This window comes from Lepidochelys olivacea, assembly GCF_965140295.1.
Source record: "Lepidochelys olivacea isolate rLepOli2 genome assembly, chromosome: 21".
NCBI lineage: Eukaryota > Metazoa > Chordata > Testudines > Cheloniidae > Lepidochelys > Lepidochelys olivacea.
In genome coordinates, this window is record NC_140431.1 from 13,265,601 (window position 1) to 13,291,626 (window position 26,026).

Genomic DNA, 26,026 nt, shown 5'->3' on the forward strand with positions numbered 1-26,026 from the left:
ATAGTGATAATCAAGATGGCCCATTTAGACAGTTGACAAGAAGGTGTGAGGATACTTAACATGGGGAAATAGATTGAATATGTGTAAAGAGCTAGCCACTCCAAGTTTTATTAACTTCAAACCCAAGTTAATGGTATCTAGTTTGCATATTAATTCAAGCTCAGCAGTTTCTCCGTGGAGTCTGTTTTTGAAGCTTTTCTGTTGCAAAATTGCCACCCTTAAGTCTTTTACTGAGTGGCCAGAGAGGTTGAAGTGTTCTCCTATCGGTTTTTGAATGTTATGATTCCTGATGTCAGATTTGTGTCCATTGATTCTTTTGCATAGAGACTGTCCAGTTTGGCCAATGTACATGGCAGAGGGGCATTGCTGGCACATGATGGCATATATCACATTGGTAGATGTGCAGGTGAACGAGCCTCTGATAGTGTGGCTGATGCTATTAGGCCCTGTGATGGTGTCCCCTGAATAGATACATGGGCACAGTTGGCAACGGGCTTTGTTGCAAGGATAGGTTCCTGGGTTAGTGGTTCTGTTGTGTGGTGTGTGGTTGCTGGAGAGTATTTGCTTCAGGTTGGGGGGCTGTCTGTAAGTGAGGACTGGTCTGTCTTTCAAGATCTGTGAGAGTGAGGGATCATTTTTCAGGATAGGTTCTAAATCTGTGATGATGCGTTGGAGAGGTTTTAGTTGGGGGCTGAAGGTGATGGCTAGTGGTGTTCTGTTGTTTTCTTTGTTGGGCCTGTCCTGCAGTAGGTGACTTCTGGGTACTCTTCTGGCTCTGTCAATCTGTTTTTTCACTTCAGCCAGTGGGTATTGTAGTTGTAAGAACGCTTGATAGAGATCTTGTAGGTGTTTGTCTCTGTCTGAGGGGTTGGAGCAAATGCAATTGTATTGTGGAGCTTGGCTATAGACAATGGATCATGTGGTTTGTCCTGGATGGAAGCTGGAGGCATGTACGTAAGTATAGCGGTCAGTAGGTTTCCAGTATAGGGTGGTGTTTATGTGACAGTCGCTTATTAGCACCGTAGTGGCTAGGAAGTGGATCTCTTGTGTGGACTGGTCCAGGCTGAGGTTGACGGTGGGATGGAAATTGTTGAAATCATGACAGAATTCCTATGTGGCCTCCATCACATTAGTACCCAAGTGACTCTCACTCTTTAAGGAAGGAGCTAGGAAGGGCTATTACCTCTATTTGACAGAAGGGGAACTGAGACACAGGGTTGCTTGACTTGCCCAAGGTCACACAGAGCTCAGTGGCAGAGCAGAGAACTGAACTCTGGTCTCCTGAGTCGCTGTCTACTACCCAAAAAGGTGTTGTAACCCTAGCCCTTCATTGGCTTCCCCCAGGAGAAAACCTGGGCCTCACTCGCTGGCTCTGAGCTTTCACCTATTCCCCAACAGAGGAGTAGTCTTTCCCCTCTGGGTATATTGCAGTCGTCGGCAAGATGGATTTGGACCCACTATCTGTCCTGGTGTGTCTTCCCCCTTTTAATGATTTCATCCACAAATCCCACCAGCCCTGCCTTCCCCCACCCCAAGGCTGAGCCATTCAGTTGCAGGAGTCCTTAATTCTTGCCTGATGGGGCACGGAGGAGATTTCCCCCCAGAAATACAGGCCCTAATCTCTCTGCACCCGCCCCAGACCCGTGGTGCTGTTTCAGTGTTTAAGGGGGAACTTGGAATGTGTGCTCCATGAATTTATTCAGAGCCAGCAGCCAAGCTCCTGGGTCCGGAATAGTTTAGAACATCCACAGAGAGCAACGTTTGAGGGGTAGGGGAAGCAAGCAACATCATGGCTCTGTGATTCCTTAACCCACTGCTCTGTGTGTTCCCACTGCAGCTGGAACGAAAAGCGCCAAAGGGCAGGGGTACCACCCCGTGCCCACAGACTGCAGAGCCCAGCTGGAAGAAGCCCCTGATCTCAGCTGCTCCCCGGCTGCTTCTCTGGGCAGCTTGAGGGAGCACATCTCCCCCGAGCTCACTGACGCCATGGAGCTAACCAAGAACAAGAACAAGAAGAGAAGGAACAGGACGACCTTCAGCACCTTCCAACTGGAAGAGCTGGAGAAGGTCTTCCAGAAAACCCATTACCCCGATGTGTATGCCAGGGAGCAGCTGGCACTGAGGACAGACCTAACAGAAGCCAGGGTCCAGGTAAGAGAACGAGGGGCAGGCAGGGGATTGGTCCTGCTTTGAGCAGGGGGTTGGACGAGATGACCTCCTGAGGTCCCTTCCAACCCTGATCTTCTATGATTTCTGCAAGGCCCCCTGCTCCTTTCCACAAAGTAAAGTGGCCTTTGCCACCCTACTAATCACTTCACCTGGGATTGTACAAGCCAAGCAGGGGCAGGCCAGGTTGGTACTTGGATTGGAAGATTGCCAAGAGATGCTTACATAGTGTCGGTGTTCCTTCTTCTGTCTCTGAAACGAACACAGCCTGGTGCTATAGGGCGCTGTCTGCTGGAGTACCAGCTTTGTAAAATGGAGGGAGCCACGGCCATTTGGGCCCATTAAATATCCCATTGTGGTATTTTGGCCTAGAGAAGGCTGGTTAATCCCAGCGTCCAGGGCAAATTCCAGTCGGAATAATTACATTGTAACCGATCTTTCTCTAGCAATCGTCTCATGTTCTAAAGTGCTCGGCATTGTACTGGACCTAGGCACAAGCCTTTCTCCCTGAAGTCCGCCTGTATTCTCAGATGGCTATGAAAGCCATCTTTACCTCTTTTCCTAAAAGGCCAAGAAGCATTCCTGTAGGGTCTGCTGTTAAACTTCTGCCACATTCCACCCTCCGTAATATCTTTTATTGGACCAATTTCTGGAACCCACACAGGGTATCGTCAAACAACTTCAAGCCCATAATCGACAGGGACCACATCCTGAACCCACTCTGAACCCATGAACCTTCTCTAAAACCGCTCCTCTGGCTTCAAACAACCCCCCAGACTCACCAAGCTCACTATCCGAAGCAAGCTTCTCACAGACCAAGACACACCAAGTCAAAGCAGCACTAGACCCTGTCATAACAACAGATGCAAAACCTGCAGACATATCTCTACTGCTACAATGATAAATCCCCCCCCCCACACACACACACACCACACTTTTCAAGGTCCCTGGGTCCTACATATGCCTATCACAACATGGGGCATACCTCATCCATTGCATCAAATGCCTCAACAACTTGAAACCAGACAATCACTATGCTCTCAAATGAACTCACATAGAAAAATCATAAAAGAAACACTCCCTGTCACCTGTGGGTGAAAACTTTTCACAAAACGACCACTCTATAGGTGACCTCTCAGTCCTAGTCCTCAAAGGACACCTGCACAATACCTTCTAAAGACAGGCCTGGGAGCTTAAATTCAGAACTTTGCAAGATGCTAAAAGCCATGGACACTGGATTTACGTCTCATAACAAAAATCTGTAACTCACTAACCCTCCTTTGTTCTGTGACTGTAGAGGTGTTAATTGCCCTCTTCATCTTGAATGGTCTCTTGCAACATGTGTTAAATTCTTATGCTTACCAAGCTGTTCCATCTTGTATTTAGCTGTGATACTTAAATTTCCCAGACCTGAAGAGGAGCTCTGTGTAGCTCCAAAGTTTGTCTCTTTCAACAACAACAGTTCGTCCAATAAAGGATACTACACCTCACCCACCTTGTGTCTCTCATATCCTGGGACCAACATGGCTACAACAACTCTGCAAACAAAGTTTAAACTCTTGTTCAATGTCTTTCTTTTAATAACAGCACCATCTTGCATTTATACAGCACCTTTCAACCCAGCTAAAGGGTTTCTACCACTGGCATCCCCAGGACATGCATAGGGACTGGACTGGAGTGGATAACTTATCCCTTCGCTGAATGGAGAGGCCACGCCAAGGAGACCTGGGCATACAGCTTGGAGCAGCCCAGCTTTTCCTCTGGCACCCCCTTCACATCAGCAGGGTTAACTCTCCCCACAGGCATTGGCATGTGGTTTCAGTCTCACACTGGAAAGCCAGAAAAGTTGGCTTGCAGGAATGCCTCTAGGAATGTGCAAAATGAAGTGAGTGCGAGTGATGATCGAAAGCAACAGGAGAAACTGGCGCTCAGAGCTACGAACACACATCTGGACAGGAATCCGCGCAGCCTCACCACTCTGGTTATTAAATATCACTGTAGAGGACGAGCCAGTCTGCAAATGTAATGCTGGGTGAGGGAGAATGTCCCGTCAGCGGAGAGGGGGATGTAACAGGCCAGTGTGTCTGAGCCCGCGCTCATATGCGGGGACTCCACCAGGATATGCTTTGTCACCCAGCCTGCCACAGCTACAGAGTTAGCTGGGAAGCACATTCTGAGGCAGGATGGGTTCTGGGGAGAAGCTAGTGGTGTCCCCTGGTGGCAGCCGTCGGAGGAGACTAAGGAGAGTTGAAGCAAGTGTGATGGAAAGGAGGCTGCGGTTGTTTGCTTTGGGGACAGAATAATAATAATTCCTAGTTTTTATACAGCACTTTTCATTTAGAGACCTCAAAGCACTTTACAGAGGAGGTCAGTAGCATTCTTCCCATTTTACAGGTGGGTAAACTGAGGCACAGGGAGGTGAAGTGACTTACCAGCTCAGGGCAGAAATGGATGTAGAGTTTAAAGGAACGGGACGTTGTGAGATGGGTGTGGAGAGCCAGATCTGAAAGGGCCCAGAGTTTGGTCCCAGGGTTTTGGTTTGGCCTGTTACACAGTTAGGGGCCGGTCAGAAAGTTCTAATCTGGATCTGAATGGTTCAGGGACACCTGGATCTCAGACTGAGGCTTGGGTTCATCTCTAACAGTCAGTGCTGCAGCTAGTGGAATAAGCGAAGAGTCAGAAAGAGGTCAGCCAAGGAGAGGCCCTCCTAGCTATAGACTCAGATTTTAAGCCCAGAAGGTGCCCATCTAGTCTGACCTTCTGCACAGCAAAAGCCAGAGACCCTCCCCCAGTGATTCCCTGCATCAAGCCCATAGGAAGATACCCGCAATGCTATCTTGGGAAATTCCCCTGAATGCAGTTATTTGAGGTGGTAACTGAAGTGCTAGCAACCTCAGACTGGCACTTCCTGAGACAGCCCCACTGAAACCTCAGCATCTCTAGCGCCTGCCAGAGACACCGTTACCAGCATCTTGCTAGATAGCACCAAACTGCCGTCATCGTCCGAGGCTTGCACCATCACTGCATCCCAGGACAGTGATGCCTGTACCATCAGACGGAGAACCCGCAGCTAGTTCCTCCAGGCCAAGGCTAGACCCCTGTGAATATACTCACTGTTAATGGACTGGAGTACATCAGAATAGAAGCAGCTTGGGGAAATCTGAGACCCAGGAACGCATGAATAGAGGTTGTGTGTGTGGTAACCGCCTGTAGGCTGCAGCTATTCATAGGAAGCATCTGACTACTTCCAGAGGGTGGGTCCATTTTACAGTAGAACAGCTACAGCGTTGTGGGTGCTTCCTACATCAACGGAAGAGTTTCCCCATCACTGTAATTAATTCACCTCTCTGCAAGGCAGTAGCTAGGTGGACGGAAGACTTCTTCCATCAACCTCGTTGCGCCTACAGTGAGGGTAAGATCAAGCTAACTATGTCGTACCGGGGCGAATTTTTTCACAGCCCTGAGCGATGGAGCTAGGCCAACTTAATTTGTGGGCGTAGACAAGGCCATAACGAGGATATAAAAATAAGTAGTCACCCCAGGAACCTGTGCTCTGTATGTTATGGGAGAGAAAGGACATCTTCCTCCTTTCTGCTGTTGAATTCAGTGCCAGTTAAAAGGCAGACAGCCCTGGAGACTGAAGTCCTTTTGTTATCCAGAGAGCAGGTACAGCAAGGGAAAGCAGCATAAGCTTGCTCCAAACTCCATCTGACAGATGAGCCTCAGCCATGAACTGGAGGGACCAGCCCTACTGCTGTCATCTCTCCATGGTCCATTCAACCCTTGGCACCTCTGAGACTGCCAACAAGGGGGCGAGATAGCGATGGTATCACTAGGGCTCCTTGTGTGCTGTAGATGCCTGTCAGCTAGGAACCGGACCGACAGCCACCAGACACATCGTGGCAAAGGCTTTCAGACGCTGCCGATCTGCACAGCATCAGATCTGCTGGCCACAAGACGAAGGGCTCCATGCCTCGGTATCAACCCACCGCTCACAGCCCATGCTCTTAAAGGATCAGTTTGACGAAGTGACTCACCAGCCAGTGCGTTGCCTTGTGGCTGGGTATGATGCTGTTGGTTTTTCCCTCTCCATTCCCGCACTGACCAGCCCTCAGGTCTGCCAGTGGCCCTTGGTCCCGTGACTCAGCCCTCCAGCCAGGTCAATTTCTAATCTCACCCCTTCTGAGTTAAGGGGGAGACGAGTCCAATAACAGTCCAGCAGCCTTCTGCCAGGGCTCCAGCCCGACTCTAGGCCAACTATGGCTCTTGCCCAGGACCTTCACCAGGCCTTTCCATGGTGGCCTATAGAGACTGGATTCCCTACCTCTAGTCTGGGTTCCAGCCCAGGACCCTGGAGCAGATCTGCTTCTAAGATCTGCTTCTTCTGACCTCTTCCTTCTTCCCCAGTCTTCTTCCTACTGTGGCCCGCCTCTAGGCCTTTTCCCCCAGCCCTCGGGGAATGGTAACATAAGACAGACACAATGCAAAAATAGCCCAGACACATCCCTGGTCTCCCTCCTCTGGGGGGACACTGGATAAGCCATGGCCCTGCTCAGCATCCTCCGGGTAGCATTTGCAGTAACCCTCTGCCAGCTTTGGCTCCGTGGTGCTTCTTGCTGGGAGCTAGTTGGGAGAGATCTGTCCACCTCCCTAGGCTTGGCCCTCTTCAACTGGGCTTTTCCCTTTTAAGGCTCCTCTCCTCCATGGTTGACATGCCTGACCCCAAAGCTGTTCCTTCAACCCCTTCTTGCCTGGTGTGGGGCTTGTACAGCCCATCACCAACATCACAATGGAAGGTAACTTTCTGGGGCTAGCTGGTTTCATCTGGGCTAAGGTAAGACTTGGGCTCAATCCTTTTGTCAGGCCATGGGTGGAAATGTGTTTGGTGGTCTTGTACCAACCCCGAATGGGACCAGAAATGAACCCAGGAGACCACCACGGAATCTAGCGCTCCGAATGGTCTCCATAAATGAGAGCAATAGGGATGGTGCAGTCGCGGTGCCAGGTGAGGACCGAGGTGCACTGGAAGATGGAAGCTTGCCCAGTGCTCACCCTGCCAGTGCCTCCATCCCCTCGCCAAAATCACATGCACCATATGGACCCATTTATAGCTCAGATAGGAACCAATGCATGCAAGTACCCCACATTCCACTGCAGGGTCCCCTAAACCCACTTACCAGACAAAATAAGTTTTGTGCTAATAAAGTGGCAGAGTCCGCTACACCATACCCCATATGCCAGTGGAACCCCGGACACTGCACTGCCCCCTAAGGCCCAGACAGATACCAACATAAACCCTGTATTCCTTGGGTGTCTCCAGTCTCCTGCCCCCCCGTAAGGTCATGATAGGTCTAAAGTTGATCACTTTCAGTTGGGTCCCTGCTGGGTCTGACCCTTGGCTGTTTCAGTGTCTCTGTGTTGATTGACAGTCTCAGCTCACCTGGGATTTGCACTGTTCCCCCAGGTTTGGTTCCAGAACCGGAGAGCAAAGTGGCGGAAACGAGAACGTTATGGGAAAATCCAGGAGGCGAGAAATCCCTTTGCGGCCACCTATGACATCTCTGCCCTGCCCAGGGCTGAAAACTACCCTCAGGTACTGAGACAGAATCAGGAACAGTGGCCAGACCTCACCCTCATCAGAACGTGCTGCGCCAAATTAGGATTTCACGTCCATGAGCGTAAATCTAGATTAGCTCCACTCAAATCAATGCAGTTACTTCAGATTGACACCATGTAAATGAGAAGACAAGGGGGCCCTAATCTCCCTCATAAAGGGAGAATAATGCAGCAGATCAGAGTGACACCATATTACGCCCCATTTCCAAGCCTTTTGAATCGCTTCACTGGGGAATCTCACACTTCCCCAGTATCCCCCTAAGCCCTTGGCCCCGCAGACCAGGGATAAACACAGCAGAATAGCCCGACTGGTGCTGCCTTCACATTCACCCTTCATATTTCTAAGACAGCTGGGAGAAATTTTTCCAGATTAAACATTTTTTTCCCCCTGAAAAATGCAGATTTGGGTCGACCAAAACATTTCGCATCGAATTCACCAAATTGTTTCAGTCAGAAACAAACAAACCTTTCAGAAAAAGTCAAAACATTTCATTTCAACATTTTTGAAATGAAACGTTTTGATGCAAAATGACTTTTTGTTTCCAATTTTACTTTTATGAATTATTTTAACAGGTAAAAAACCAACCCCCCCCCCACCTTCAAAATGAAACAAACTGGTTCATTTGACCCCAAAACATTATTTTATTTTTGTTCTTCAGTTCAGCCAAATCACCAGGAACAAACAAAAAAAATCATAGTTACTGGCTAAGCTCTATTTTCTAATGCCCTGGAGACACTTCTCTTGTCCCCCAGTGCTCCTGGCCAGAGTCAACTAAAGACAAGCCTGGCCCCTCTCAGAAACTCCATCCCAGATTTTACACCACCCCCTGCACATGCTGGAATAGGACTTTGGGAGTGTGATCATTTCTCTCTGGAGCCCCATACAGCGTGGGCATGATCAATTTCATGAGTGACCCCCTAGTTTTCGAGTGCCAAATGCGTGTATCCAAACACACCAGAACTCTGGGGCACTGGAAAGACAGTGTTGACTGAGTACTTAAGACCATTTCTACCATTGAATGTCACCCAGTAATTAGTGGACCCCTCTAAGATTTCTGCTCTCTGCCCTCTCATTAGGTGCCCGATCACACAAAGTTGGTGGGATTTAAGGGCACTCACAGGTTCGGGTCAAATGTTCCAGGGCAGAAGAACGTGCAGCTCCGGCATTGGGAGTTATGTAGCAAGGAACCCACCGCTCCTCGCAGTGTTATCCCCGGGGCTCTCCTATGCCCTGGGAACACCAGACCTAAATTGCGTCCTTAAATTACGTAACACCCTTTTTTGCTGATTTTCGAGACCCGCCCAGCCCTTGTAAACATTTTGCAAAACTGAAACAAACGAGCAGAGTTAAGGACCCAGCCACTCCTTACTGTGCAATGTAATTTACGGACAGCCCCTTTTCCCTCCCAACAATTTATCAATGGAGAATACATTTGACAACATTTGACATTTTCGACGGGGAAATTTTGTTTTTTGCTGAAATTTTCTGATTTTTGGTTAAGCAAAACTGAAACAAACTATTTGGGGCCAATTCAACTTGAAACAGCATTTCCCTACTGTGGGGCATTGCCTCACGGGAGTTGTAGGTAGAAGGCCTGATGCCCCCATGCTCTCCTATGGGCCAGTTTTCCTGGCCAGATGACATCTTTGTAGAAGGGTCAACTCACTGCTGGAGCGCCCCCTCGTGGCTGGGCATGGTGTAGTAATGCTTTTCCCTCTAGCACCGCTGCCGACATTCTCTTTGGTCCTGCAGGGTCTGTCTTCTCGCGACGCTGCCCTCCAGCCAGGTCAGGTTTAATTCCACCCTTTCCAGGGGAACAGAAAGTTCAACACAGAACAGTCCAGTGTCATTACAAAAGGCCTTTGGCCCCCAGCTCTGGGTGACATGGTGTATACACCCTTTTCTCAGGGCTTCCAGCAGTCTATATCCCCTTCTCAGGGGCTTCCCCACCTTCCCCAGTGACTGGTGGGGGAAGCCCAGACCCACTTTCTATGCTGGGTTCCAGTCCAGGGACCCTATCCCAGCAGCCAAGGTCTGCTCCTTCAGACTGCTGTCTCCTGGACTTTCATCCTACTGTAGCCTCTCCCACAGCCTCTCTAAATTCACCCTTCGTTCAGGGCAGGATTCTCCTCGGGAATCCCCCAACAAATCCCAAACTTAAACCAACTTCTCGGGCTTGACCTTTCATCCCTCCTAAGTTTCCCTTGCTCAGTTCCTCAGAGGAACGCCTCCCTGGGCTCGACCCCTGGAAGTCCAGATTTTCTGCCTCTTTATCAGGGCTCATCACCAGAGCCTGTTACACCCCTGTGCCTGCTCCGTATATCTCTCAGCCTCCTAGTAGGCTTCTCTACTCAGGAGGGGATCCCAGGGCCAACTCTTCCGCTCTGGGCTTCCTTCTTGACTCTCCAGTCTCTCCACGCTCGAATCCCAGGGAGTGACTGCACAGTTCTTCCCTCTCACAATGCAGCCTCTTCTGATCTGAGCTTCCTCTCTTTAGTTACCACTTAGCTCCATCCCCAGCTGGGCTTCATCTTAAATAATGCCTGGCCCACCCTGCAGGTGCAGCCAGATGGGTTAATTGGCCTCTGAGGGGGTACACACCCCTGCACAATCTCCTATGATACCACACTATCTCCCCACTGGTGGAGGGGTATCATGTGAAATGTAGTCCATCCAAGGCGTCCAGGAGAGACCGAGGTCCTTCTCAGACCCAAACGGCAACGCCCAAGAGGCAGCGTGCCCCACATGGGAATATAGTTTAATGTTGAATGGACTCATTTTAACACTTGTGACTCGAAATTTCGATGGTTGTTAGGAAAACGGAAACAGAACATTTCGTTTGGGGTCAGTTCAAGATTAAACTGGGATGTTGAACCAGTGGAATTCCCCCTGGGATGGAAATTCTGACTTGCACTCAGCTGCACTCCATCCCCCGCAGCAGGCATGCAGGAGGGACAGCACGCCCTCCAGACCAGTCAGCAGCTAACCCAGCCTTGTCTGTCTGTTTTCCCTTGTTTCAGCTGCAGAATAACCTGTGGCCGAGCGCCGGATCGGGGAGCCCTGCAGGACCCTGCCTCATGCCCCCCGAGAGCATCCCTTCCCCCTGCGTGTCTCCATACCCGCATGCCCATGGGAACATTGCCGGATTCATGGGCATCCCTGGTTCTCCCAACCAACACCCCGGGATCAACAACCTGTACTCCATCCACGGCTTCCCCCCTTCCCTCGGCAGCCACGGCTTTGAGCCCCCGCCGGACAACGACTACAAGTCCCCAGGCCTGGTCACGCTGAGAGTGAAATCCAAAGAGCCCGCCAGCCTGCTTAACTGGACCACGTGATCACCCTGGAAGGAGCTCGGCTGAGGACACAACCCACCCAGCAGGTGGTAGGCAGCTCTTTGAAGCCAACTTTCCACACGGGGTAGAGAGAGCTCCCAGTCTGTGCTCTTCCCTTCCCTTCAGCCTCCCTGCACTCCAGGCCAAGCAGCTGGCACCTCAGACAGGATCCCAGGGCTAATGCGAACTGAGGAGCACAGCGGCCATCTTTCTCCTTGTCTTGGCGTTGAGGTGTTGGAGTCAGCCCCCAGGAGATTTCTACAGAGGCTGGAAAGCTCTTATTCCAACTCTGATTCCCTCCTTCCAGAATCCCTCAGGCTTGCTCTGCAATGGGACCTTTTTGCCCCACGCTTCCCACTCAGGCTGCCTCCAGGGGGAGCCAAAAGCAGTGGTAGCAACTGCAGGAACCCTAGTGTAGACAAGACCTTATCACCGTGTTGTGTAGACAGTCTCTGTTAGGGTAAAATGCCAGTGGGCCGGAGAGTCCTACCTGTGCTGTGGCCATCACTGGTGGGGTTGAGACATTGTAGGGGGTGGAAACATCCAGTGCAGACCCACACACGCTTCTTCAGGGAAAAGGGACCAGGAATGGCACAGTCAGCTGTCCCCTTAGTTCCCACCCAACCCAATGTCCCCTTCTCCTGAGTGGGAGAAGCCACTGGAGATTCTCCTCCCATAATCCACTGCACCAAGACGCTTCTTCAAAGCCCTGACTCCCCTCCGGCAAGCGCTTCCATGGGCAGGGACAGGGTGGGGAAGGAAAGAGGCAAGAGCTGATGGGGTGGGGTGGTGATGATCCCCCATTTACCATGGAACGCTGGAGTCTGCTGCTATTCACTTTTACTGAGCTGTGCTCTGCTACCTGCCCCTGGTCTTAGCGAGAGGGGAGGGGGGGGGTCCCAAGTATAACCTCACCGAAAGCCCCCACAAAAATACATCCAGCCCAGGAAGGAGAGGAGGGGAGCCGAGCCTCGTCCTGTGTGCAGGGGCTGGATGGGGGATTTGCTCCCAAACTGCAGCTGCTTTAGATAGAGATTTCTTAGTAGAATGGTTTCCCTTTGGTCTGAGCCATTAGCCAGCACCTGAGGCCTTGCTGGGTAAGGGTCGTTTCCAGTAGGAGGAAAAATTGATGCTACGAGCCAGGTATATTCTTTGGTGCAATCCTGGTGGTTTACTAAGAATGCACAGAGCCCTCTTCTCCTGAACACTGCAGGAACAAACAGCAGCAGGGGCAGGCAATGTTCCTGGCTCAGAATTTCCACACCTGCCCCTCCAGCCAGCACTCTGCCCAAAAGCTGTCCTCTCTCTTGGCTTCCTCCCAGGGCCACACTCCTATGGCGCCTCTCGCGGTCTGCTCACCTGCTCCCTGCTTTCTCATTCCTTTCACTCACGTACAGCGATCACCAACATCAATGTCCCAGCCCCCGTGCTTGCAACCAGGCTTCAGGAACACCCCTCTGCCGTGTGGCTTAGCTCAGACCTCGCCACACTGGTCAGTGCCTTAAGCAGTGGCTTCTATTGCTTCAACTCCCACTAAACAAAGGGTATTTAATTGCTCCCTCTGTTAGTCTGAACAAAAGGTAGCTGCACGCCCCTCGGCTTCGAGGAGGCAGCCACCGACGCAACAATAATAAAAATGCCGACACTACACAGCCGCTCCGATGGCAGAGATATGGTAGCACCAGAACGTAGACACTTCCTCCATCCGGCTGATGTAGTCAATCTACCGGCCTGCGAGGCAGTAGCTAGGTTGACAGCAGAATCCTTCCCTCGACCTAGCTGTGTCGACACTGGGGGTTTAGGGGAACTTCACGGGCATGAACCGTGTCGCTACCCTGAGAGACGCAGCTAGGTCGACCTAAGTTTTATGTGTAGCCAAGGCCTAAAACAACCCACCGGGAGGGGAAATGCTAGCATGGTGCATTGGTTACTGCAAGTGCCTTCTAGGCGGTTCCTGCAATGCCAGTAAGATTCACCCCGCTGGGGACACTTCACTGTGTTATCAGAGCAGACTGGAGCCGTTTGCAGCCACCACCCTCGGAAGGGACTTCCCAGAAACCATCCCCAGCTAATCATCCGTCCGCAGGGGGAGCCAACAGCTTTGAAGCAGGCCCAGAGGAACAACTGCAGAGACAGCCTGTCAAAGCACAGACCCGAACTCCAGAAGTTCACAAAAGTCTGGTTCCTTTACAGAGAGAAGAACTGGGTTCGAGGTTCTAGCACAGTGATGGGGACAGGGCAAGGTTTAGTTCTAGATTACAAGCCCAGAAGGGTCCATTATCTATTCTAGATCATTTGGTTTGACCTCCTGAATAACGCAGTCATCGACTCCTGGCACAGCCAGTGACTCACTATGTGATCTTGAGTAAGTCACTTAAAGGTAACCTTCAAAAAGGCAAAATGAGTTTCAGCCTTTTATGCTTTTTGTGAGGGGTTTAAATTATCCCCCCCCTCAGTCTCTACTTTTTTTTGGTTTACTAGAGCTCATAAAAAAAAATTTAGTTTACAACAATTGTTTCACAGGAAAATGGCTTTTTTATTGAAACTGAAAACAATTCCAAAAATATGTGACAACAAATGTTTTAGTCAAAAATTTTCATGGGGAAAAAATTCATTTCCAGCCCAATTCTTTACATGAGAAGTATCAGAAATGCCAAGTTTTACTGGGGGTCTCCTTGGAATACTCAGAGATTAGGCTGGAAGCTCTCTCAGCCCTTAATTCTGAATCTTTCACAAGAGTTTTCTCCCAATTGTTTCTTAGATGTTTGGGGTAAACATGTATCACTAAAAACACAAACAATGTTCATCACTCCTTCGCTCACTTAGAATTCATAGGTTCCAAGGACAGATAATCTAGTCTGACCTCCTATATAACTAGAGGCTAGAGAACTTCCTCAGAATAATGCCCAGAGCAGATCTTCTAGAAAAATATCCAGTCTTTATTTAAAAATTGTCTGATGAAGAATCCACCATGACCCTTGGTAAGTTATTCCAATGATACATTTTTAACACTGAGAGAAAGGAATGCCTTATCTCCAGCCTGAATTTGTCTACCTTCAACTTCCAGGCATTGGATCATGTTAGACCTTTCTCTGCTTGATTGAAGAGCCCATTATTAAATATCCGCCCCCTCCCCCCACCTCCATGTAGGTGCTTATAAACTGTCATCAAGTCAGCCCTTAACCTTCTCTTCGTTAAGCTAAACAGATGGAGATCTTTGAGTCTATCACTGTTAGGCAGGTTTTCTAATCCTTTAATAATTCTCATGGCTCTTCTCTGAACCGTCTCCAATTTATCAACATCCTTCTTGAATTGTGGGCACCAGAACTGGACACAGGATTCCAGCAGTGGTCACATCAGTGCCAAATACGGAAGTAAAATCACCTCTCTGCTCCTGCTCAAGATTCCCCTCTTTATGCATCCCAGGATGGCATTCACCGTTTTGGCCACAGCATCACACTGGGCGCTCATGTTCACCACGACCCCCAAATCTTTTTCAGAGTCACTGCTTCCGAGGGTAGACCCCCCCCCCCTCACATCCTATATCTATGGCCTACATTCTTTGTTCCTAGATGGATACATTTACATGACATTAGCCACATTAAAACTCATATTGTTTGCTTGTTTGTTACCAGCTTACCAAATGATCCAGGTCTCTCTGTATCAGTGACCTTTCCACTTCCTTATTTACCACTCCCCCAATTTTTGTGTCATCTGCAAACACGATCAGTGATGATTTATCGATGACCTGGAAGAAAACATAAGAAGTGTTAAATCGCATCGGGAAAACAATTGATCCCTGCGGGGCCCCACTACAAACACATCTGTTCAACAATCATTCACCGTTTGGGGTTACATTTTGAGACCTATCAGTTAGCCAGTTTTTAACCTGTTTAAAGTGTGCCATGTTAATTTTATGCATGCTGTGTTGTTGTTGTCATGTTGGTCCCAGGATATTAGAAAGACAAGGTGGGTGAGATTATATCTTTTATTGGTGAGACCAACTGAAGTTGGTCCAATAAGAGATATTACCTCAACCACCTTGTCTCATATTAATTTTATATCTTTTTAGTTGTTTTGTGGTACCAAGTCAAAATGCCTTACAGAATTCTCATATATGAGATCAACACTATTACCTTTATCAACCAAACTTGTAATCTCATCCAAAGGAGATATTTGCATTAATTATATTACCCTGCTTTAATTTTTTATTAATCAAGTCCCATTTCAGTGACTTCATTATTTTGCCCAGGATCTATGTCATGCTAATATGCCTATAATTATCCAGGTCATCCCGTTTACCCTTTAAAAAAATTGGCACAACATTAAAGCTTTCGTCCCATCTTCTGGAACTTCCCCAAAACTTATTGAAAATCAACACTAACAGTCCTGCAAGCTCCTCAGCCAGCTCTTTTAAAATTCTTGGATGCAAGTTATCTGGGCCTGCGGATTTAAAAATATCTAATTTTAATAGCTGTTGTTTAGCAGCCTTATGAGATACGAGTGGAATGGAAAAAGTGTTATCATGTGATATGGCTACATCATCTCTTTTTTTCCCTCAAATACAGAACAGAAATATTTATTAAACACTTCTGTCTTTTCTGATAATCAGATTTCTCTCCCTTGTTACCCGTGATGACATGTCACCACCAGTTCTCTAATCATCCAGGGAGACTTCCAGGAAAAACAGGGAAATGTAAACAAAGCAACCGCTCTCCCCTTTTTAGGGAGCCTTCCAGGCTTCTTTATAAAGAAGCAAAAAGCAGGCACAAACCTAATGTATTTCTCCTTTAACCTCAACATACCTCAGTTCCCCAATCTATAAAATAGGTAAAACAAAGCTGTCACAAGGGTTAATAAATATTGGTAAAGTTATCATTAATAATAATGGTTTATATTACAGTAGCACCTCAAGGCTCAGGATAAGATCAAGGCCCAATTGTGCTAGGCACTGCCCATAGTGAGAGACACCCTCTTGCCCCCTAAAGGAAGTTTTATTGTTGCCATGTTGTGGTACCGAGACCTTATGGTTGGGGAATTTTCAGTGGGACCTAAGGGAGTTAGGGACCTAAACACCATTGATTTTCAGTGGGAGTGGGACTGCTTTTTTTCTTTAAATCCCTTTGAAAAGCCCATCCTAAATGACTTACCCAAGGCCACTTAGGGAGTCTGGGATGTAAGCCCTCTTGCGTACAGACCCCGGGCACTATCCACAAACCCAAGCTGCCTTTCCAGAAAGTGCTTTGAGATCCTCCGATGGAACAGGCTGGTGCAAGTCACACTATTATCCTGCGGTGGGTTTTGTAATTGTTGGTGCCTGTGTGTTCTTGACAGGATTGAAACATCCCCTGGGAAGCCATTCTCGTGGCACTTCCAGCCCATCCCAAACCAGAGAGCACTAAAGAACTTGTGAGAACACCCGACGCTAATAGATTCTGAGCGCAGAGACATCTGGGGAGCTGGGAGGAACAGCTGAACTCTCAGAGGCTTATTACCTGTGCTGGAAAATTCAGAGCTGGCTCAGGCCTGCCTCATGGATGTGGGAGCTCGAGCTCCCAAGCAGCAGAAGACGAAGAAAAGCATCTCAACCAATTCTGTCCCCTCCAAATCCTTGAGGCGGCAGAAGGCGGCACAGACCCTGCACGGAGATGCACGCAGGCAGACCCTGCGTAGGTGCAAGGACCTGCTGCCTGGGAGCATCTCATTGCAAGACTGGAGTCTCGGTCTGGGAGTCTCCTCAGAGGAGGCATCCTTACGCCATTTTTACTGCTTCCTCTACTTCCGGTCAGATCAGGAATCACAGCACGAACAGCCTTTGTGGCCACAGTCCAGCCCCGCTCTTCCAGGCTGCATGAAACTGACAAAAAGCAGTGGAGGAGATAGTCAGTCAAACTCTTTGGAACTTCTGGAGAGATTTGGTTTGGATTTGGGGCAAAGGTTCCGGCAGATCTTCGGCGGGAAAGCGCAGACCAGTGTTCAGGAATGGGAATCAGGACTCCTGGGTTCTGCCACTGTCTTGTTGTGTGGCCTTGTCACTGCTCTGTGCCTCGTTTTCCCTACTTGGCCAGGGGGATCGTGACAATGTCCTACCTCCACTGGGGAGCTGGGAGGGTTATTTTGCCAATAAGTGTCTAATATTATCATTGCATCCAAATCAGTTTGCCAGCCCCTCTGTGTAACCTGCCTGAATCATGCTGAGCTTGGGAACCTTCTGAGCCCATTCTTGCTCTGAAAAAAACCCTTGGTCTTCTGGATTTATTGATTTCCCATTCCCTGCTGGTTGTCAGATCCAGAAACTGAGAAGGATCCAGGCCATGACACATGGCCCTGGATTCCAGCTCCCGATTTCCAACCCCAGAAGTTTGGGGGTGCTCGGGCCCAGATGTTTGGTGGGAGTTCACCTCCACCTGGGAGCACCAGGGTACTGACCAAAGAGAGACCCTTCCAGCTCGACAGAGCGGTCTCTGTGAGATTATATCATATGTGGGCGTGCCATGCCGGAAGCGTGTCGACACTAGAAATGCTACAGCAGTGCTGCGGGAGTGCAGACGCTACAGGAACGGAAGAGGTCTCCTGCCGCTGTAGTAAATCCACCTCTCTCAGAGGCAGGCGCCAGATTCTTCCATTCACCTAGCGCAGTCTGAGTGGGGGCGTACATTGGCTTAACTGCATCTCTCAGGATATGTGTGGATTTTTCACACCCCTGAGCAATGTAGTTAGGTCAACTTAAGTTTTAGGTGTAGACCAGGCCTCTGAGGAATCTCAGGACACAAGCCAGAAGGAGAGCTCTCAACGACACAGAGTCCTCCTATATACTGGTCTATAGAACGCTCCTTACAGAAGGCAGCAAAATTCTCTAAACAGGAGCCCTCTTATAGAAACTGTATGTGTCCTATATTGGGGGATAGCTCAGTGGTTTGAGCATTGGCCTGCTAAACCCAAGGTTGTGAGTTCAATCCTTGAGGAGGCCATTTAGGGATGGGGGGCGAAAATTGGGGATTGATCCTATTTTGAGCAGAGGGTTGGACTAGATGACCTCCTGAGGTCCCTTCCGACCCTGATATTCTATGACAGTTCCAGTTTCTATAGGGGAGACCAATACAGGAGTCCCCCAACTATGGATAGGCATACTGTCTGTGCTGGACATCCATGTCGGAGAGCCCACATAAGAAAGACTATGCTGGAGATGGTCATATTCTGCAAAGAAGACAGCCAAAAATCTCAATACTGGAGATTCAGTTTGGTAAATACAACAGATCCCATAAAGGAAACCTCAGATGGGAGCTGCTGGCTTTACCGTCTATACAGGTCTGTGTCTTTTACTCTTCAGACAACAAACATAATACAAAGACAGAGCACAAGCCCAGCTGGGTCCCAAATAACCAGGTTTACTAATTGTATGCACATAGGCAAGGCCTGGCTCCGGCCACACCACTGCTCTGGCTGGCTTCTGCAGGCTTCTCAACACAGAACATGGTGAGCACCACTAACCAGGCATACAAATTATTCCGAGAAACGCTGCCCTATTCCTGCACCCTACAACAGAACACCTCCCCCATAGGGCACCCCAGTGCGGCTACAGCCATGCTTTGTATGAGGGAGACTGCCATGCACTCTAGACACTCTCCCATATCGGAGACCCAAACTGGAGATGGCTGTGTTCTCCTTACAGGAGATCCCCTACTTTGCAAACTGGAAGTCTCTCACCATGGAAACAGGCCTAGCAGCACCAAAGCAAGCACAGAAATCCCCTCTCCCCACAGCAAGGGTATTAAAAGCCTCTGGTAACCTCAAGGCTGGTGCATCCTAGCACTTGCCCAAAGTTTTAGACAATCGATGGCAGCAACCCCACCCCCCCAGAGGTGGGGCCTGGAATCCAAATCCCCCCCCGGCACTGGCTGGTCCACTGCATGCCCGTTTTGGACCGATACATCTGCAAAGATTTTGCGATTCATTTGTAAACGATAAAACACATTTCCAATGAGATCTTTACGGCTCCCGCGGTGCTATAAAGGCAGCCAGCAGCGCTCGATCGCCCCACAGCTGGGGAACGTTTCTGAGCGAGACGGAGATCAGGGTGCAGGGTTTCCAGGGCGTGATGAAGTGCTCAGCTTCTCCTGACACCTCATCTAGAGGAGGCCTCTGCGTTCACACTCAGCCACTCCCGGCGCCCGGCTCCCTTTGCGGGCGCACGCTCAGCCAGGCCGGCCTTGTCGTCACCGGTGAAAAACGGGCCCCGCGAGTCTCCAGCCGCGCAGCTCTGCAGACGGTGGCGGAGGTGTCGACGGGGCAGGCGTTTGCAGAGGACGTGGGGTTTCTGCCACAGCCCTGTCTGCCTAGACGCAGCTTGAGAGCATCTGTCCCATTGCGTATAGCCCTTCGTGGATCACCCCGTCATAGCGTTGCAGGCCAAAAGGCCCACCAGATCACCTAGTCTGATCTCCTGTAAATCGCAGCCGCCATCACCGCCCAGTGCCCACACACTAAACCCAATAACCGAAACTAGACCAGAAATGTCACAGCCCGCAGGAGACTAACCTGTTCCGTGCCGCAGGGAGAGCATAGGAGGGACCAAGGTGCACCAGTGCCCCCCCCCCCCGGCAATGGCAGGGAATTGATGAAGTGAGAGACACCCAGATAATCCCGGTGTGTGACCCGCTGCCACATGCTGCAGAGGAAGGCGAGACCTCTCCCCAGCCCAAGGTCACCGCCAATCTGAAAATTCCTTCCCCGCCCTGCATACGGCTCCAATTTATGTCGCGCCCCCCCCCCAGCGTCTCCTGGGTCCACCCTGCACTCTGAGCACAATGAAGAAGAGGCACGCCCTGGCTTGGCTTGGGGCGGGGTCACACTGCGGAGGGATGGTGCCGGGGCCTCATACCGCAGGAGCCCGTTACTGACACGGCATGAAGGTGGAGGGGAAAACACAGCCCCAGAGAGGGTGTCCCAACTAGAGTGGGATGAACCCCTCATTTGGGGCTGGTGAATTGCCCGGCCTGCTGATGCTGATCTCTGCAACGTGCTTGTTGTTCCCTGGATCAGGCAAGTATCACTCCTCCTGCCCCAGGGGTTTGGAAGCCGTGCTGTACAACGGGGCACCCGCATTCCCTGCTGGTGTGTCTGTTCCCTGATTGCATGGCGCCCGAAGAGCTGTCAGGATGCCGGGGGAAATACTCCTGCTGGTACGACCCTCGTGAATCCTGGTGCCAATGCTTCCTTTGTGGAAACCAGCAGGCGCATGCCTGCCAGCTCTCACAAGCACTTTCCATGCACTTTCTCAGACGGCCTGGGGCAGCCATCTGTGGACACACGCAGGGAAAGTAAAGCAAAGGAACTGACACAAACGAGGCTGTTTTAACTGAGGGAATGTTCCTGGGGGCTGCTCTGAGCCACCCAGCTCTGATCCTGGCTGACTTGTTTCAGAGCATCGTGTGCTCCACACAAATGCTGGATCCGCTTTGGATCTAGAAGAGACTGTAGGAGCAGAGATGGGGAGGGGGCACTGTCTCATGAAACCCACGGGGCTACAGTGGGGCTCCATTGAGTCCCACCAGCTGAGGGTCTGGCCTTCAGTCCCTTTCCCTGCTTTAGGGTCCCCATCTATGGCAGCCCAGCTCATCAGGGGTCCTCTGACCGCATCCCACAGGGCAGCCTGACCCTTAACTAGAGAGAGGCGCACAGGTTGTGTTGAATGGAGTTGCCACGCAAAGCACCAGGGGGATCAGTTACAGCGGAGAGGAACTGGTGAACTCTGATCTAGCTCCCAGAATATTATTTGGAAGGCGGATAACACCTCACGCTGCACCAGGCTCCCCCATCACCCTGCCCCTCAGGACACACACCAGAGGAGCCTTTCCCTTTAAACTTCATGCTCGTTAGAGTGTCCCTGTTCCCATCCAGCACCTCTCCACAGAGCCAAATCCCACCATAAAACAGCTCCGCCCCGTCCCTGCCCAGTGGGGCACATCCAACCCTTTCAATCCATGGCAACCCCGATAAAATACAGCTCCATCCCCTGCTGCTTTTTACCCGGCCGTTACCTGTATTACGGTAGCACCTAGAGTACTCGACTGCAATCAGGGCTCCATTGCGCTAGGCGCTGTACATACATATGCTGTCATAGCACACACAGTGACAGTCCCTGTCCCTGCTTGCAATCTAAACAGACAAAGGCATTGCTGCTATCCACATACAGATGAGGAATTGAGGCTCTCAAAGCACTTAGCAAATATTAATTAATGACTCACAGCCCCTTAGGAGGTAGGACAATATCACTGTCCCCATTTTATTGACAGGGAAACTGACTCAGAGAGGGGGAACGTGACTTGCTCAGCATCACACACCAAAATCTGCAACCACCTTAGGAACAGACCCCAGGAGTCCTGACTGTGGTCCAGGGGTCAGCACTGGGTTGAGGACTGCTGGCTTCTGTGGAGTCCAGGAATCTGAGCTCCCAGCCCCCTGCTCTAACCCTAGGACTCCTGGGAGCTATTTCAGGACCTGGAAAGCAGTGGACAGAACAGAGGCCTGGGAGCCAGGCCAGCGAGGCGAGAGGCATACAGGCACCCCTTCCATTTTGCTCGCCTCTCCAAAGGACCTCGGGATCCAGAGTCAGCAGAGCCAGGCCAGGAGTTCGACTGACAAAGGAAATTTGGCGGGAGCCGGACAGGAAAGGGGAGGAGACGGGGAAGGACCCCGGCCCACTGACTGAAATGCCGCAAGGAAGTGCAGTGGGCCTGGGCTGGGGTTGGCCATCTGCAGCTGCAGTTCCCAAGCACATAGCCCCCTGACGGATGTGGGTGTCAGAAATGCTCCCAGTAGCCTGTCTGCTTCCCTTTGCCGCTACCTGAGCCTCTGGGCTGAGATGAAAGCCAGAGCTCTTTCTTGTGGTTTCTGCAGCATTAACTACTCAATCCTACCTTATCTCGCCAGGACCCCGGCAGGCTTTACAAGGGGAATAAATTCAAGCTGCACAGGGCTCCAGTTCCCAATAAACACAACCACATTGCTCCAAGATCAGCAGCCCCCCCACCCCGCAAACTCTCCCTTTTGGGGGAAATACAAGATCACTAAAGAAACTGAAACTCTTCCGGCACCACTGGCCAAGGCCTGGCCAATCACTTTGTGTGGCAAGGAGAAACACAGGCAGTAAATCCCTAACCTCTGCCCATCTGTAGCATGGAGATGGGGGAAACTGAGGCACAAAAAGAAGGCAGCAACACACCCGAAACAACAACAACTTTATCAGTGGGGACCGAGGCCCAGAGAGATTCAGTGATTTGCCTATGGTCACACAGTGTGTCTGTGGCAGAACTGGGAATTATACTCAGATCCCCTGAGTCCCAGGCCAGACCCTTAACCCGAAATCCACCCTCCTACCCCAAAATGTTCTGCTTCACTCTGTAAGCTGGTCTGGGTTTCCAGGCCAGGAGAACAGAGCTCAGGTCAAGAAGATTCTGTTCCATACCTTGGCTTGGCGAGAGGGCCGTCATTTCAGAGCAGGGACCTTGGCTGGATTAAAAGCTAAAGATAAATTCAGAAAGAAAAATGCCACCCAGAGACAGAAGCATCCACTCGTGGGGAACTCCAGTCCTGAGGAGCCCAGACTACCATGAAGTCAAGTGAAAGTCCTTGCATTTCAATGGGACTGTCACTCCACTTCTGGACTGTTTTTCTGAGACAACCACCCCCTTGCACAGCAGAGGGATTAAACTGGGGCCTTTTAAGAAATTAAGGACCAGAGCCTCTCCAGCTGGAGCTAAAGGACCAGAAGCTGTTGATGGCAGCAGTAAACCGACTCACTTCCTTTATGGATCAGGTAATATACACTATCATACATCTGCACTAGGGAAATTCAGATGCTTAATTCACTCCTGGTGCAGCTTCATTGGTGGCAGCGTAATCCACATCCACTCAGTGCAGCGCTCTGTCCCCGGCAGAGGCAGCTGGGGCCACACAGGTTACGTCTACACTGCACACTAAGCCCAGACTCGGGTTTGAGCCCAAACCCCCAGCTTCCCTCCACACAGCAATCAGTCTGACTTGGGTCAGCAAGCACTCAAGACGAGGGCTTGAGGACCCTGCTAGTGGGGTGGGTCAGATCTCGAGTCCGGCTGTGCCTTGGGTCCAAGCCCTGTCCTTTTGCAGTGTGGGCACAGGCCAAGCCAGTCGGTCTGTGTAACACAGTACGGACAGGTTAGCATGGCTGCGAGACCTGGGTGCACAATGGTACACCCAGGTTTACAGTGCAGTGTGGATGCTCAAGGGCCGACTTGGAAACACAGAGTCCACAAGCCCAGGTCCCACACACCCAGGTTTACAATGCAGTGTGAACACGCCCACCTAGACCCCCTGAATAGGGCTGGGCAATATGTTTCAGCTAAAATGTTTTTCATAAAAAAAAAAATCCAGATTGAGGTCGACTGAAATGTTCCGTGAATTTGTGCTGGTTTTTCCTGGTTGAAAACACACACACACACTTTTTGGTTCAAAACGCCCCGTCATTTCAAATTTTCCTTCAGCTTTATTCGATTATTTTAAAAGGTTTAAAATAACCACTACATGCAACAAAACATTTGTTCCTCCAAACATGGTTTCAACATTTGCTGTTCAGCTAGCGAAGAGAGAAACCAGCTATTCTCCCAGCTTTGGCTGCCACAGCATTGGTTGACGGAGGGGAGTGTTTTAGAGCCGGCGGAAGGCGCTCGTAGCTTTAGATCTGGAGGGCGCAGGTTCAATCCCCTCTGCCAACAACTCAGCCAGTGGCCTGGCGTATTAGCCATGGTGCAAATGCTGGTGTCGACGGGCCTTTTAACGTCCAGGGACAGACAAGATGGTGGTAAAACCCCAGGTGACAATCTATGAGGGGGCTTTGGATCAGGCCTTTGATGTACACGGTGGTCATAGGTGGAGCCTCTCCAGTGTGCTAACCCTGGCCCTTGGTGTCACGTATGGGCAGCGCGGGTTCTCAAACTTTATTGCACCGTGACCCTCTTCTGACAACAAAAGTAACTACACAACCCCAGGGGAGGGACTGAAGCCTGAGCCTGGCAGAGCCCTGCTGCCCCGGGCTGGAGGGGCCAAAGCCCAAGGACTACAGCCCCGGGCTGGGGCCCTGTAACCTGGGCTCTGTTGCCCGGGGCTGAAGCCCAAGCCCAAGCCCCGCTGCCCAGAGTTGAAGCCCTCAGGCTTCGATTTCAGCCCCAGGAAGTCTAACGCCAGCCCTGGCGACCCCATTAAAATATCGCGACCCACTCTGAGGCCCCGACCCACAGTTTGAGAACCGCTGGGTTAAACACTCCCTGGGATCCCGGTTGCACATCCCGTGGAAGACAAAGGGGCCCTCTCCTCCCCATTACCGGAGGCCCGGATGGATTCATGATCTGTACCAGATGGACAGCACCTAACCTTCCCTGACCAGCCGAGAGCTGGATAATTTGGAGAGCGGGGATATTTCATCTCGGCCGGGCTAGGGAATTCAGCAGGGAGAAGCGGGCCGAGTGCCTTAGGCCCGACTCCAAGAATTAATAACTGGCTGAATCATCTCCAATCTCCCAGAAAGCCGTTTATACATCCCAGCCGCCAGCACACACAAGCTCTGACTGGAACGCTGCAGAAACTCAAAGCAGCTGTGGACAGGCGGCACCAGCAGCTTAGCTCCAACCCGGGGGGGTGGAAGAGAAGCCGCAGCTTCCAGGCCCATGGGCTAAGCCAGCCCTCGGGGTGGGGGTGTCTCTAACGGAGCTGGGGGACTCTCAATCCAAGGAGGAAATCTCCTTCTGCACTTCAGCTTAACACATCTCATCACAAGCTCGTGGTGGGAGATCAGACCCCGTCCGAAGCCACGCAAGAGTTGGCAGGCGGCAGCCCCTTTGGGCAGAGCTGCTTTTGGAGTTTCGCCTCCTGTTTTAGGCAGAGCAGCGACCCATCGGCCCCTTGCCATCCTTAGAGGGGAGTTTTTCCCCTCGCACGCGCGCCCATCCTGACCCGCCCATGCGCAGGGCATAGAAGAGCGGCCCCCTCGGGCCGGGCAGCAGCACAGAACCGGGTGAGCCCACCTACATGCAAATGCTATCGGGCCCGGTGGGAATCGCACGCAGCCGCCCCGTCGGGAAGGTGCGAGCGCAGCGAACAGGAGTGCAAATGTCCGTGAAAAGTCATCCACCTCCTCCCCTCCCCCTCTCATCAGGCAGCCGGGTGCCACCCTGGGCCCATCGGTGACCGCAGCCTCGGCGCAGGGAATCGTCCGGGAGCCGCCGGAAAGCGAGGGCGTCATTGTGTTGGGCGGGCAGCAGAGATGAGCTCAGGCCACGGATCTAGGCTGAGAAGGAGGGTAGCCTCATGGTTAAGGCAAGGGCTCAGGAAACCGGGGTTCAGTTCCCAGCTCTCCCAGACTCCCTCTGGGACCTCGGGCAACTCACCGAATCACTCTGTGCCTCGGTTTCCCCCTTTGGAAGAGGGGGATGACGACGCAGCCTGGTCTATTTCAGCTAAGCTCTTGGGAGCAGGGGTGCGCTCTCACTGCATGCACATACAGTAGCTGAGACGTGACGGCTGTTAACCTGGACCACCGCACTGTGGGGGTGGTGGGGTGAATCTGGAGGCCAGGCCCTGTCTCTAGCGAGCAGAGATGACAAGACAGCGAAGAAGAAATCGAGGCAGCTCGCGTGTCTCCAGCTAAGCAGAATCTCCATGGCACCGGCTCCGTGATGGAAGGGAGGAGAGGGGCCAGGCCTTGCTCCTGGCCAAGCTCCAGCCAGGCTCTGGAACAGCTCATATTTCTTTGCGCAGTGACAGCTAAATGAACAGAGAGCTCACTTTACAACCGCCCGGTTCACACTTAATGAATATTAATGGTAATCTCAGAACCTGCTTCTCGGCCTTATCTGGAACCTGACAGGACGCCCCC

The 26,026-nt window shown here is 51.1% G+C and overlaps 1 protein-coding gene and 1 long non-coding RNA gene across 2 annotated transcripts in view; one reads left to right on the forward strand and one right to left on the reverse strand.

Moving 5' to 3' along the window:
- LOC311511201 overlaps positions 1-26,026 on the reverse strand; it is a 36,187-nt gene extending 10,161 nt beyond the window's left edge. The window contains exons 1-2 of the long non-coding RNA XR_014709212.1: positions 25,539-26,026; positions 14,759-14,866 (exon numbers count right to left, since the gene is read on the reverse strand). This is a non-coding gene — a long non-coding RNA (uncharacterized lncRNA). The remainder of the gene's footprint in view (positions 1-14,758; positions 14,867-25,538) is intronic.
- Positions 1,876-16,573, forward strand: ALX3 (ALX homeobox 3). The gene is made up of 4 exons (XM_084611597.1): positions 1,876-2,151; positions 7,631-7,759; positions 10,804-11,165; positions 16,453-16,573. Exons 1-3 carry the CDS (start codon positions 1,987-1,989, stop codon positions 11,119-11,121), a joined length of 612 nt encoding a protein of 203 aa, XP_084467723.1. The 5' UTR covers positions 1,876-1,986; the 3' UTR covers positions 11,122-11,165; positions 16,453-16,573.

Coding starts and splice junctions, on each gene's coding strand:
- ALX3 (XM_084611597.1), top strand. CDS start 1,987: ATGGAGCTAACCAAGAACAAGAACAAGAAGAGAAGGAACAGGACGACC. Junction 2,152..7,630: donor TAACAGAAGCCAGGGTCCAG/GTAAGAGAACGA, acceptor CTGTTCCCCCAG/GTTTGGTTCCAGAACCGGAG. Junction 7,760..10,803: donor GGGCTGAAAACTACCCTCAG/GTACTGAGACAG, acceptor CCCTTGTTTCAG/CTGCAGAATAACCTGTGGCC.